This window comes from Chinchilla lanigera, unplaced genomic scaffold, assembly GCF_000276665.1.
Source record: "Chinchilla lanigera isolate Chin_1 unplaced genomic scaffold, ChiLan1.0 scaffold00154, whole genome shotgun sequence".
NCBI lineage: Eukaryota > Metazoa > Chordata > Mammalia > Rodentia > Chinchillidae > Chinchilla > Chinchilla lanigera.
In genome coordinates this window covers 2046961-2060367 of record NW_004955555.1, presented here as the reverse complement: position 1 = coordinate 2060367, position 13407 = coordinate 2046961, and the positions used below count along the sequence as shown (strand labels likewise).

Below are 13407 nucleotides of genomic sequence, written 5' to 3'. Positions count from 1 at the left end.
GGGGCGGCGGAATTCCCCGGCGCCGCCGGCCTGCGCGCCCATTGGCCCGCACCCCATCGTGACGTCACGCCAGGGGAATGGGAAAACCCCGCGCATCACGTGATTTCGGGGGCGGGCCTGGCCGGGAAAGGGAGGCTGGGCGCTGTAGAGGGGCAAGGCTTGCGTCGCTGCCCAAGGTTGGGGTAGAGACAACTGAGGGCTGCTTAAGGCCATTCGTGCCCGACCCAGTGAGCAAGCTGGGAAACTGAGGCCCCCGCTCGCTCTCCCAGTAGGACTTGAACCTGCTGACTCTCAGGCTGAAGGGAAGCTTCAGGAGTGGGAAGTTGCCGGGGCTCTGCTGCTGCCGTTGGTGACAGTGATCTTCATCAAACCCTCAAGGTCGCTCCTCGCCTCAGTCTCTTCCACTGTAAATAAGGGATAAAGATACTGAACCAGCGTTTAAAGCTATGACATCAGAATGTAGATTTTTGTTTTGTTCCTTGTGTCCCCAACATGCAAAACATGGTAGAGTGGGTGCCTGTGAATGTTTTGGAGTAAGGGGATGGACGTTGTATGTATTATTTTGTACTTCGGTAGCCCAGAGTGCTTCGAGCACAGAGCTCAGTAGCTGAGTCTGGGAGTGGTGATAGTGTGGCCCTGCCATGCATATGGAGCTGTGGGCCCAGGCCAGGGACGGTGGCTCACCTGAAGAGCAAGCAAGCGCTAGGGCTAGGATTCTTGGGGAGGTGGCTGAGGCTCAGAGGGGCAGCTGGTGGCTCGATCACATTCCTGAGCCTCCTGAGCCCCTGAGAATGACATGTGGATCCCAAGCTTTGGCATCTTCCCTGTTTGCCTGTGTAAAATTTGGGGTTCCACCTCTTCGTGGCCCACGTGGACTCTGATCCATTCATCCACCCCACAGCTGTACTAGGGCACCACACTCGCCTGGCCTTCATCTCTCTGAACTTGTTTCCCATCTGTAAAGTGGGTCTGATAATAGGCAGGTCATGAGGATTAAATAAATTAATAGTTGACATTTGTGTACAGTAGAGCTCTTCCATGTGCCAGGCACTGTTGTAAACCCTTATGTCCTAAATGATTGTGTCATATTTCTTTGTGACCTTGGACAAATTCCTCTATTTCCCCAGGCCTCAGTTTTCTCATCTGTTAGGTGGGGATAAACAATCATACCTCACAGGCTTGTTATGAACATTCAACTCACAGAATTATTAGGATGTAACAGTGTCCTGCAGTGTTCCAGAAGCTGTACAGCCCTTGAGGCCTATGTTTCTGGTCAAGTCCATTGGTCTGTGACAAAACTCCTTGCCACTAAGGAGCCTAAATCCAAGTGAGACAGCTGGAAAGCAGATGAGCAAAGATGTGGTGGCAATGGGATTACAGAAGAATGAGGCAGGAAACACGAACTGAGTTTGGAGAGTTTGAGGTGGATCTGAGGAGAGGACATTTGACTTGAGATCTCAAAGTGAGGGGTCCATGTGGGTATCTGGGACACATGTTCAAGGCATGGCAAGTGCAAAGGCCCTGAGGTAGGAACATGTATGCCATGTTTAAGGAACAGCATGGGACCCCGGCTAGTGACTGCTGGGGAAGGCATGGAGGGAAGGCATGGAGGGAAGGCCAGAGAGAGGGCCTCCAAGGGGCCAGGGACACTGAGTAACAGGAAGTTTAATGGATAGAGCAGATCACAGACAGCGCTTAGACTAGAGCTTGGCTCATGATCAAGAGTGACAAAGAGTGACTCTGATGGGACCAGGAGCCCACCTGATTGCCCTCTGGTGAATCTCCTACAGGTTGGGCTGGGGATGGAGCTGAGGTGGAGCACTTGCAGGCACAGGGCCCTTGGATCCACCCCTAATACCACAAATAAATAATACGTAGTTTGTTGAGTGAATAACTGAAAGGACGTGTCAGAGTCAGATATTGTCCTGACTTCTGCTGGGTAGTGCGTGCACCAGGGCCAGCCTGGGCTTGTCTTGGCCACAGCTGTGTACACAACAGCCACAGCACAGGGCCTCTATTGCTGAGGAAGCATTTGCTGACAACATCAGCGTGTCTCAGTGCTGTGTCCGGATGTGCACCCAAGGCCCACATCTCCTGACAGGTCCGGAGGTCTGTGAAGAATCTCAGCGTTGCTCATGCTTGCACCAGAGGAGCCAGGGACACGTCAGTCACCAAGGCAGCGCTGGCTGTGTCGTCATGGCTCTAGGGCCAGTGGAAAAAGACTGACCTATCCTACCCAGTGACAACCCCAGGTGGGCAGGGCTGCCCCCAAGAGCCCAGAGGACCTGGAGGTCAAGGTGGATGCCCTGCAGAAGACATGGGCATTGCCACCTGGAGGGTGCCTGGGGTAGGGCATAAAGGAGCTGTGCGCCGGGTGTGAGCTTGGGGGCAATATGACCAGCTGAAGCGAGGGGCCAAGGCTCTAACAGTTAAGAGGTAGAAGTTTTCACCCACTGTGAGCCTACGCTCTTCCCGAGGACAATGGGAAACCGCAGAAGGCTGAGCAGGGGACAGGAGGTGTCAGGTTTTGGGGTTTTTCGGGGGAAAGTGTGCTGCGGATGGAACCAAGGCATTGTGCGTGGTACATGAATGCTGTATTCTGAGCTACATCCTCAGCATTTTATTTTTTTAAATTTTGAGACAAAACTTTTCCGTAAGTTGCCCAAACTGGCCTCAAAACTTTTTTTTTTTTTTTTTTTTCACAATACAGGGTCTTGCTATGTAGTTCAGACTGGGCTTAAACTCAGAGATCCTCCTGCCTTAGCCTCCCAAGGGTTAAAAGTGTACACCACCACGGTTTACAGCTTTGTGCTTTAGAGATTGTCCTACAGATGTGGTACACACCTGTAATCCCTGCACTCTGGAAGGCTGAGGCAGGAGAACCAAAAGTTTGAGCCTAGCCAAGAACCTTAGTGACTTAAGAAACCCTGTCTCTAAAACTAAAGAAGAGCTGGGTTGTGGGTTGTTACTCAGTGCAAACGCCCTGAATTCAATCCTTGGTATTGCCCCCCCAAAAAGTGTTCTCTAGCTGGATGGGGTGGGATGCAGTAGGAGGCCAGGCAGGGCCACAGAGCTGAGGAGCCTGCCCTAGCTGGTCTCAGGCAGCAGCCAAGGGGTGAGACTCCCAAGCAACTGTGGGGTGTAGCTTCTGGCCTTGCCAGAAGCCATGGGGTTGAGGCTAGGGGGAGCCAGGAGCAATGGGGCAAGTGGATCAGGGTGGCTTGAGAGCCTGCACCCCTCTAAGGCCTGCCTGTGCACCCCACCTTGGTTCCTAGAGGCCCTGCACAGAAGCCAGGCTGCAGCGCTCCAGGCCTCTCCAAGGACACTGGGGAGCCATGAAATGACATAGAGCAGGGTAGGGGACGAGACCTGCACCTGTCAGGGGCTGCTCTGTAAACAGCCGCATCTCCCAGGCACCGCTCATTCCCTGCCTGGCCCTGCAGGGTGGGCAGCACATGGAACCTGACGGACCAGGGCATCTGCAGGGCTCATGAGACCACCCCAAAGATAAACGTGGAAGTATGGGTTCCCAGCCTGCAGGCCTCCATCACCTCACTGCACAGTGCGTGCACAGTCCCTGCTCCCGGGGAGGGGGCGGGGAAGGCATAAGTGCCATCTGCTGACAGCCTGGCTGGGGTTGGGTCCTTGGTGCCAATGACACCCCTGCGCCTTTGAGGCACTGCAGCGCCTTTGGTGTCTGCCTGTCCCCACGTGCTGGAGAAGGGCATCCATGCGGGTGCCACGGCAGAGAGGAAGCCAGAGAGGAACATGACCCTCTGGTGGCAGCCACTGTAGTCCTGAGGTGGGCCTGTGGGACCCACACTCCTGGGCCTGCTGGTGGCGTAGAGCACACGCACGGCTCTGGGCTAGGAGGCCCCTGAGAGAACAGGAGGCAGGAAAGGCGTGAGAAATGGATCTGGCTCCAACCGCAAGTCACTGTTGCCACCATCCCATGCCTTGGACCTGCAGCAGAGCCACCTCCCGCGCCCCGAAGCTGCTCCAGGTGAGCGAGGGAGGAAGGCAGGCGAGGACAGGCAGTTGTTGAGTTTAAGTTAAACACCCATATGAATTTATTAAATCCAGACTGTGTTAAAGGGTGGCGGTCTGGGACGAGGGGCCAGGGGATGAAGGACAAGATGATGGATGACCGCAGGCATCCCACCTCAGGCCCTGGCCCCTCCCCTGCCCGGCCCCTCCCAGCGCCATCAGCGTCACCATGATTCCCAGTGGTGCTGGGGGGGCAGGGCGAGATGACCGGAAACACACAGGGACGGACGGACAGACGGCGCCTCCACGAACAGTGAGCCTGGCCTGCCTCGGCCCCCGCATCACACGCTGGGCCCTGGCCCAAGGGGACCTCCCACCGCCCGGCCCGATCTGTCCAGGGAAAGGGCCACAGGGAAGGGAGGCGAGGGGGCCGAGGTCGCAGGGTGTGGTCACCAGGAGCGGTTGAGGAAGACCACTGTGGTTAATCCTTTTTCTTGTCCTCTGCTGGCTTTGGAGGGGCTTCCTGGGGCTCAGATGTGGTGGCCTCCTCGCTGGCTGAGGTGGCAGGCGCAGACGTGAGGGCCCCCACTGTCGTGGGGGCCTGGGACACGGGGGCGGCTGCTGTGACATCCTCTCCGCTCATGCCAAACTCGTTCACACGGGTGGGGTCGACGCGGTAGATCCACCGTTGGTAGAGGTAGATGAAGAACACCACATCTGCGGGGACAAGAGGTGTGAGGGAGGATGCCCGCCCTTGGCCAGATGTAGAGATGGTCCCAGGCCTGGGTCTCAACCTTGCCCACCCGACCATTAGCGGGGCCTCACCGTCCCGCAGGCAGCCGATCCGGTACATGACAGGCATCTTGATGACAAAGGCGAACAGGTCATCGATGAAAGTGTTGAGGGCCTTGTAAGTGAGCATGCGCCATGGCAGGTGGGCCACAGACTTGAGCTTGTAGTTGATGAACAGCTGGGGGGTCATGGTGATGAAGCCTGCATGGCAGTGAGGGCAGAGACAGCATGAGCCCACGGGCCCCTGTGCCCTCCGACCTCCAGCGCGCTCTGCTCCCAGGAGCTCCCTGGGCACACGCTGCCTGGAGGCACTGGCACATGTCCTGTCAACCACACCTTTGCATGGCTCTGTCCCGGCACCTTCCTGACCTCAGTTTGAATGCTGCCTCCCCAGAAAGGTTTCCCTCACCCCCTCTCACATGCACCCAGCTCTGCCCTTCACAGACTCCTCCCCTGCCCTGAAGCTTGGCTACTGTTTGCTTCTGGGTTCCCCATGAGACAAAATGCTCCTCTGGGGACAAAACTGGAACCGTGCTGCTCAAGTCCTTCCAGGAGCCCTGCCTGCCCCAGGGCTGACGTGATCTGGACCGCCAGGCAGGCTCACCGAAGGTCAGCAGGAAGCCGTAGAGCATGCTGAGCACCCAGGAGTACCAGCCCTTGTGCTCCAAGTACAGGAGGCTGTAGACGGCGTAGCAGCCCAGGAGCGGGAACAGGATCCATGACAGGTACCGGAAGGCCATCTGCGGGTCACACAGGGCTGGGACCTGCTCCAGGCCCACCTGCCACCCCTGCTCCTCACCCCACCCACCCACACCTGGTCAGGCAGGCTGAGCCAAGGGGATTTCCAGGTGGCCCTGGGAACTCTGGACTTGGGCAGGAAGTAGGTACAGGAGGCGGGAGACACAGGGTGTGACGCGGGGCCCTAGAGGAGTCAGGCCCCTTCCCTTGGCAGCGTGTGGGTACTTGGAGACCACCCGCAGGCTGTGGGGACACTCACGTCGTCATACACTTTGGTGGAGGACTCGATATACGTGGACTTGTCTTTGAAGGTTGGGCAGGGGAAGATTCCCGCCACCCTGTGCTCCCGGTCCAGCTGCGCCCAAAGGAGGAGGCCGTGGTCAGCTGCGTGCTGCTCCCCCAACGCCAGAACCGGCTGCGGCCCTTCCCCACTGTTCCCAGTTCCCCTGCCCTACGTGTGACCCAAAAAATCCCCTGGTGTGAAAATCCCCTAGGTCCTGGGAGTGAGGCAGGCGTCGGGAAACCCCCAGGGACCAGCTCCAGGGTCAGCCTGGGCCACACCGCCGTCCTGCTCACCTCTCCACCCGCCCCTGTGACACCATGGCGCCCGGACTTGCCCAGACTCACCCGGACGTCCATGACCTTGGTGATCTTCCAGAGATCGATGAGGACCCCGATGAAGACGCTGACCTGCACCACGAAGTTGGTCTCGTTGTCCAGGATGTAGAGCAGAACCACGAAGGACTGGAAGACGCCGAAGAAGACGGAGCGCACGGACAGCCCCTCCAGGGACTGCCGGCTGTTCCAGAACTGGATGTCTGTGCGCAATGGGGCCGCAGAGTGAGGAGCTACCCACGGGGCAGAGGGGACTGCTCCTCTCCCCCACCAGGGCTCTCCTGTGCTGGGCACCCACCTGCGCACCCAACAGGCAGGACCTCTATGGTCCCCTGGTAGCACAGGAGCAACCAGCGCCCCAGGGCAATAATGAGAGCTAATGAGGGAAGCTGCCTCCCTGGGCTGCACGGCCTGGCATGGCAGAACCTGGCCAGACACCGGGTCTGTGCCACATCACGGTGCCATGCTACCCCCTCCACTCCATGGGAAGCGCTGGGGCACATTTGTGACCAGCTCCTCCAGCCCCCTTCCCTGTCACCACAAAGGAACAGACCTATGGATACCCTAACGGTGCAGACAAGCCCTGGGCTGTCTATCCGGACAGCCCTGGGGGGCCTGGGTTGGCGCTGCCCCTCCCATCTCTGCTTTCCCCTGGGCTTCTCCCAGCCTGGCCAGGCTGAGCATCTGCCGAACACAGCCATGGGGCACAGACCTGACCATCGGGCCTGGGTTAGAGGGGATGCCAGGCCATGGGCACACAGGCCGTTGGCAGTCACAGTCCTGGCTCGCCTGCCCCAGGGCCCACTCACCAGGTCCACCCACCCATCACACAGACCCCCTGCTCCCGACCCGGAAGGACGGTGTGTAGTCGGGGTTCCGGTTGGGGGTGAGGCCCACACCTCCTGCTGTGACCACGGGTGAGTAACCTCCTGCACCTCATTTCCCACCCTGACAGAAGGCAGCCAGGTCGATCTAGCCCAGCGCCAGCAGAAGGGTTGGGCAATCGGCGCCCGCCCCAGCACAGTCAGGCGGTCACTCCAGCTGACAGACTGCCACGGCCACGGAAGCGACGGCTGGGAGCTGGCTCCATCGGGGCAGTATCGCCCTCACAATGGTCCCCTTGCTCCTCACTTGCGGAAGCCCCCTCACTAGACGGTGAGTGAGGTCCTGGAACCGCTGTCCTTCAGAGCTCTGTGACCATGGGCAAGGGCCCGGCCCCAGCACCGCTGCCTCCTCCCTCCTCCTGTACCCAACGCAATGCCAGCTGAGGCTGTGAGGACCGAGGGGCTGCTAAGGGTTCCGAACAGCGCCTGGCGCGTGGCCACTCCCCAAACGCAGGCCATCAGCATGGTCGGCCTTCAGGGACAGGGCTCTGGCCTTCCTGCTCGGGTCTTGTCTGCTCAGCCCGGGGCCTTCCTCACAGGCAGCGTGCCCAGCAGAGCAATAGGAGGAGTTCTGGGGCTTCTCTGCCGTTGGCCTTGGAGTTCCCCAGCCCTGCTTCCTACTGGTGCCAGCCTGGCCTCTGCCCGAGCGGCAGGCCCAGCCCCTCCCTCAGCTCTATGTCTGGGGGGGGGGGGGCCTCTGGAGCTGCGAGTTTTAGGACCACTGTCCCCGCCCAGCTCACCAGGCCTCTGGACAGTGGGGCTGAGATGCCAGCAGTGGAAGGCCCCGGGGGCTCTTCCCGCCACATGCCCTCCTGTCCCCAGGCCCACGGGTGTTTCACGGTCCGGCGGCCCCACACCTACCGTTCTTGAAGGCCAAGAACTCAAAGACGCTGTGGACGATGGATACGATGATGGTGAGAGCCAGCAGGTAAGGGTTGGTCTCCAGGAGGGCGACCTGGAGAGGGGCAGGGTGTACATGAGCACTGCGCTCCCGGCCGGGGAGCGGGCCCCTTTGAGCAGGGGCTCAAACGTCCTGGCTGCCCCAAGGAGAGAACGTGCATCAGCCGGGAGCACAGCAGGGCAAGGCAGGGCAGACTGGGACAGAGAGGAAGGTGACGTGCAGAGAGACAGGGAGGGTGAGGCGGGGGCCTGCGGACTGGAGGAGACAGAAGGGACGCAAGTGAGGAACCGAAGCCCCGCAGCATCTCCAGCTCTGGGCCAGCAAAGCAGTCTCAACATTACTCACTGGGCAGAGGTCGGGACAGGACAGACTTAAGGACACGACGCAGTGAGAGCACAGGCAAGGGGTCAGGAGACAGGGAGGGGCAGGTCCAGGCCCTGAGGGCAGGCCGGGCACACAGAATGCCATGGCAAGGACAACAGAAGCACCCAGGACCAGCCAGGGCTGGAAGACCCATTTCCTACACGACGCGAGGTGGGGACCGGGGCTGTGCAAGCGGGGCGAGGGGGGCGTCAGGTGGGGGTCCCCAGCTGGTGAGGTGAGCCACTTCCCCTCGGCCTCCGCGGCCACCTCGCCCCACTCACCTTCACCGAGTCCTGCTCCTCGTCTGACTGCTCGTACAGCTCATCGCCCAGGAAGTTCCAGGGCGACTTGGTGCTCTGGGCGGCGTAGAGCTGCCAGCGCCACAGCGAGAGCGGGCAGAAGGAGACGCGCAGCGGCAGGCTGGCCAGGCTCTCGTTGATGGGGTAGTAGTCCTTCTGCAGGTTCCAGTAGTCGTTGAAGTAGATGATGGGGTAGTAGTCGCCGCTCACAGCGTCGAACTTCACGTCTGCGGGTACAGGACAGGGCCCTGCTCAGCCCGGCCGGGGACTGGACACCGAATGGGGCCCCTCTGCGCCACACTGGAGTGGGAAGTGTTTCCGGCTGTGTGCGGGAGCTAAGGAGCCCGGACCTCAGTGGAAGGGGCTGAGTGGAAAGGGTGGCGGGCTGAACAACGCAAGTGGCCATGGCCCAGCTCCGGTCACAGCCACCCAGTGACAAAGCAGTTATGAAACTTCCGTGTTATGAAAGCACCAGGAATCCGGAGTGCTGAGGGATACTGCTTCAGCTGTGAAAGCTGGCAGCTGAGCACATTTTCGGAGCAGCTTGAGGGCTGAAGGGGCCCTGCCCGCACAGTGATTCCAGCACCCGGCAGCCAAGCCTGGGCCCCCGGGGTGTGGGGGAGCAGAGGGAGCAGGACAGCAGCGCAGTGGAGACCTAGAAAGGTGGCTCGGGGGCCCCGAAAGGAGACAAGGAGATGCTGCACAGCGGGGGCTTACACTGGTCTAGGGGAGGAGGTACGCTGCCCTTCACCCACGGCGTGTGGTCGTCCACAATGTTGATGGTGATGTTGGGGTGCCAGTGTGAGATCACTTCCACAGGCCCGTAGTCCTCAGCCCTCTGCGGGGAGGTGGGGACGCGCAGCAGCTCAGCGATGGCAGGGGAGCCAAGTGGGCATCAGCTTCTATGTGCGCACTCCTGGGGGCTCCCAGGGCGGCGGTGACAGCAGCACAGCAGCCACCATGGCCACTGCACATGGCTCACCTTCGCTCACCTGGGCAGCTCAGGGCCGCCTGCAGCCTCCCCCCCAGTCCCAACCCCAGGAGCAAAGGAGCGGGGCTGAGAAGCAGAGGCAGCTTCCAGACAGCAGCGGCCCCTCACATGGTGGCCCCAAGTCGTGCAGGGACCAGCCTGTGCCTTCCAGGGTGACCGCCTGCTCCCAGCCCACCACGAGCCACAGCACTACGAAGCCTGGGCCTGCCTGAGGGCCACGTGCTCGCCGCCTGCTCCATGCTGGCTGTGTGGCTGTGGATCCAGCCTCCACCTGCCAACAGTGCCACCACCTAGAACGGGACTGGGGGCGGCACCCACCTCCCCAGGCTGGCGAGAGGCTCGCTGTGAGGGAGCGCTGGCTACGATGGCCACATCTGGAGTCTTCCCATGCCCGCTGCCTTCCAACCCCCTCCCCTGGCAACAGAAACTGAGGCTGAGAGCGGCACAGTGGCCTGACCAAGCCCGCTGCCCCACTGGCATTACCTTGATCATCTCTGGGTCTGCTTCTGTCTCTCCTGTGAGCAGGTTCTTCGTTTTCTGGAACCTTCGGCGCTTGTACTTGTTGATCACTGAGGGTGGGGAGCAGGGAGGACATGAGACTTGGGGCGCCCACACACCCAGACGCCAGGCCTCTACCCGGCAGCAGAGGTTCCTAGCCCTCACTGACACGCCCCTACTTGGAGCCTCAGCTGCCACCCCATCTCAACAGCCACGTCCGCTCCTTCACAGGGACACTGCCACCTGTGCGTCCCTCCTGCAGACGCTGCTTTCCCTCCTAGCAGGGGATGCTCTGCACACCTCACAGTTGCCCGCTCCTCCCACCCCCAGGCCAGCAGGGCCAGCCGGGCCTTTCTCTCTGGGACAACAGGGTCACTGTCTCAGGACATCCCAGCAGCCACTCCTGCCTCATCACCTTCTCTGCACAGGGCAACCAACAATTCCTTCTAACCGAGTGGTACCAGCTCCAGTGGCTTGCTCCACTCGCCTCCCTCTCCTCAGAGCCACGGCTCTGCCAGGGGGAGCTGTGTCCCCCTGCACAGTCCTCCTGCCTGGCTGTCCCTCAGCCTTTGAGGCCCTGACTGAATGCCCTTCTTCTCCAGGCTCCCCAGCCACCCTCTGGAAGGAGGCAGCTCTGTTCTCCCCACAGCCTTTATCTCCTCCACATCCCCGTCACCACACGAACAGACGAGTCCCCTACTCCGTCAATCGTGAGCCCCCGTCCACTCGGCAGATGCCAAGCCAGAGGGTAGTGCAGAGCCCGTCCTGCACACAGCTGCCCTGCACAGGCTCAGAGGCGACCACTGCACTCAAAGTCACACCCAGAGGGGTGCGGAGGTTCCAGAGGGCCTGCAGCCCCCACGGGTAAGACCAGAGAGAGAAAACTTGGAGCTGTGACTACTCCCCAGCCAGAACCGCCCTAACTTCCGCCTGTGAAGGCCAGAGCGGCCATGGGCACTGCACGCCTGCCTGAGGCGCCGTCAGGACTCACCCACTATGCGCCCACCTCCACTGTTCTGGGCCTACTGCTGCCTGCTGTGACCAGCCCCCTGCCCCTGGACCGGAGATGGGAGAGGACACAGGGACCTGACCAACAGCTCCAGGTCAGATCCTGGCTCTGTCTCCTACACACTGGGGACTCTGGTGAGTTCTGTCACTTCCTGAGGCCTCAGCCCCTCCTCTGGAGACTGGGGACAAAAGTCTGACTTCTTCACACCCCAGGGCCTGCTGCTCGCTCTGACACAAACATCACGTCCATCTTTCCTCTCATTAACTCCATGGGACCCGGCCCAAGATGGGGGAGCAGCACACCCGAGGGTGGCTGGCCAGGCAGGGAGGAGGGGCTGCTGGCAGATGGGCTCTGGGGAAGCGCTGGGCTAGGGAAGCACAGGAGGAATGGGCTCAGGTTCAGGCGGAGATGGGAGGCACCACAATCAAGCCCAGCTGGGTCGGGGAGCAAAGAGCCCCCTTGGTCAGGTCAGTAGAGCACATCATCCAGTTTGCAGGTAACTGCCCACATGGCCACTGAGCACTGAAACGTGACCGGTCCAGTTGGGGGTGTGCTGGCAGCGTGACCTGCACACCAGACTCTGATAGTTGGTGCCAAAAAAAAAAAAAATCAATGTAAAGAATACTCCAAGCCAGGCGCGGTGGTGCACACATACAAGCTCAGTCCTTGGGAGGCTAAGGCAGGAGGACCGCCAAGGTCCAGGCCAGCTTGGGCTATAGAGTGAGTTGAAGGCCGGCCTGAAATACACAGTGGGGCCATCTCAAAAAAAGAAAAAAGTATGTTTATTCTTTTTGCTGATTTCTTATTGAATTACAATATGCTGAACTCCATAAAATTATTAATATTAATTTGTTTCACTTAATCTTTTAGTTTACTTTTTTTCCCCTTAAACTGCTTAGGCTGGCCTCTAACTCCCAATCCTCCTGTCTCAGCCTCCAGTTACTGGGATTGCAGGCATGCACTAATACACCCAGGTTACTTTACCTCTTTCCAACAGGCACAGTAAATGGTCTTTCTGGCTTGCCTCCTAACTCCAGAGACAGAGCTGCTCTACACCCTGACCACTGGCCTTTGGGAAGGGAGGTTTTTTGGCTTCTGGGTTGTTTTGTGTGTGTTTTAATTGTGGTACTGGGGGTTGAACCCATGGCCTTTACACTGAGCTGTATCTCCAGCCCTTTTTAAGATTTTGAGATAAGGTCTCAGTAAGTTACCCAGCACATTCTGCTTCAGCTTCCCAGAGTGCTAGGATTACAGGCGTGCGCCACCACACCCCACTGGAAGGGAGATTTTCTGATCATCATCTTGTTCTCCACCCTGCATGGGCAGGTGACCACTCTAAGTCGCCCATATCCCTGCTCTGAGGCTGAGGAAGGAGGCTTGGATGATCCCGGGGGACACTTTTCAGGCCCACCGGTTTGTTCTGTACTGACATCTGTCGCACTGAACCTCTTCACACAGTGACACAGATCACAGTTACCACGGTCAAAACCACAGAGAACAGTGGCGTCAAACAAAGGTCAAGAGGATGACCAAGTGATCATCAGAAGAAGGCAAAGAGGACCCCATCGCCAGCCACCCACCTGCATCACATTCGGGCAGCTTCACCTGGACCCTGACCTCCGCCCAGACCCCACATATCTGCAGGGCCCCTGCAGCTCACAGCCCCTCAGCTTCCACGTCAGCTGCAACATCCCACCAGGCACGTTCCTCGCACGCTTACTTAGCAAGCGCCTGGCACACTGCAGGGGGCTTTTCCAGCTCTGAGGACTGACGTGAGCTCGGCAACCTTTCACCACATCTAGCGTCAGTGACAAAAAACAACTATCCTTTAGGGTATTTCTATACCAAAAGAAGCAGGGAGGGGAGACCTAACGCATATAAATAGAATGACATCTGTTACAGTCACCCAGAAACAGCAGGATGGGTTTCCAAGACCAAGGGGAAGCCGGGCATAGTTTCCAACAAAACAGGAGTCAGGCAGAAGACACAATATCCATGTGAGGAGAGTGGGGGCTTTTGGAGGAAGCCATTCTCAGAGCTGTCAAAACTCACGACCAGTATGGGGCTTCTATAGCAGCCATGCATTCATGGCGGTGTCACAAAAGCTGGGCATGGTGGCACATCCATGTAACCCCAGCACTCTGGGAGGCAAACGCAAGAGGACTGCAAATTTGAGCCCAGCCTGGGCAATCTACCGAGACCCTGTTTCGAAATAAAAGAAAAAAATCTAGCTCAGTACAAAGGTCCTCGGTTCAACCCCAGGACCAACAAGAAGGAAAAAAAGGACACGTCACAAGGATCCAGACAAGTGAAAAGACATTTATTAAGCC

At 59.1% G+C, this 13407-nt stretch overlaps 1 protein-coding gene and 1 long non-coding RNA gene across 3 annotated transcripts in view; one reads left to right on the top strand and one right to left on the bottom strand.

The window, feature by feature from the left end:
• Positions 1-95: 95 nt before the first annotated feature.
• LOC102030007 lies at positions 96-4325 on the top strand. 2 transcript variants are annotated; one of them, XR_264970.2, is made up of 4 exons: positions 96-378; positions 2102-2252; positions 3276-3355; positions 3444-4325. It is a non-coding gene; the product is annotated as an uncharacterized LOC102030007 (long non-coding RNA). The 2 variants fall into 2 exon arrangements; XR_001232309.1 differs by having other exon boundaries at positions 3276-4325.
• The window catches only part of Clptm1 (cleft lip and palate associated transmembrane protein 1), a 26731-nt gene continuing 17370 nt past the window's right edge, over positions 4047-13407 (bottom strand). Inside the window, exons 6-14 of the mRNA XM_005412483.2 lie at positions 10054-10139; positions 9297-9417; positions 8562-8806; positions 7878-7971; positions 6145-6335; positions 5777-5872; positions 5384-5519; positions 4813-4980; positions 4047-4704 (exon numbers count right to left, since the gene is read on the bottom strand). Of these exons, the coding sequence (XP_005412540.1) occupies positions 4469-4704; positions 4813-4980; positions 5384-5519; positions 5777-5872; positions 6145-6335; positions 7878-7971; positions 8562-8806; positions 9297-9417; positions 10054-10139 (1373 nt within the window). The 3' untranslated portion in view covers positions 4047-4468. The remainder of the gene's footprint in view (positions 4705-4812; positions 4981-5383; positions 5520-5776; positions 5873-6144; positions 6336-7877; positions 7972-8561; positions 8807-9296; positions 9418-10053; positions 10140-13407) is intronic.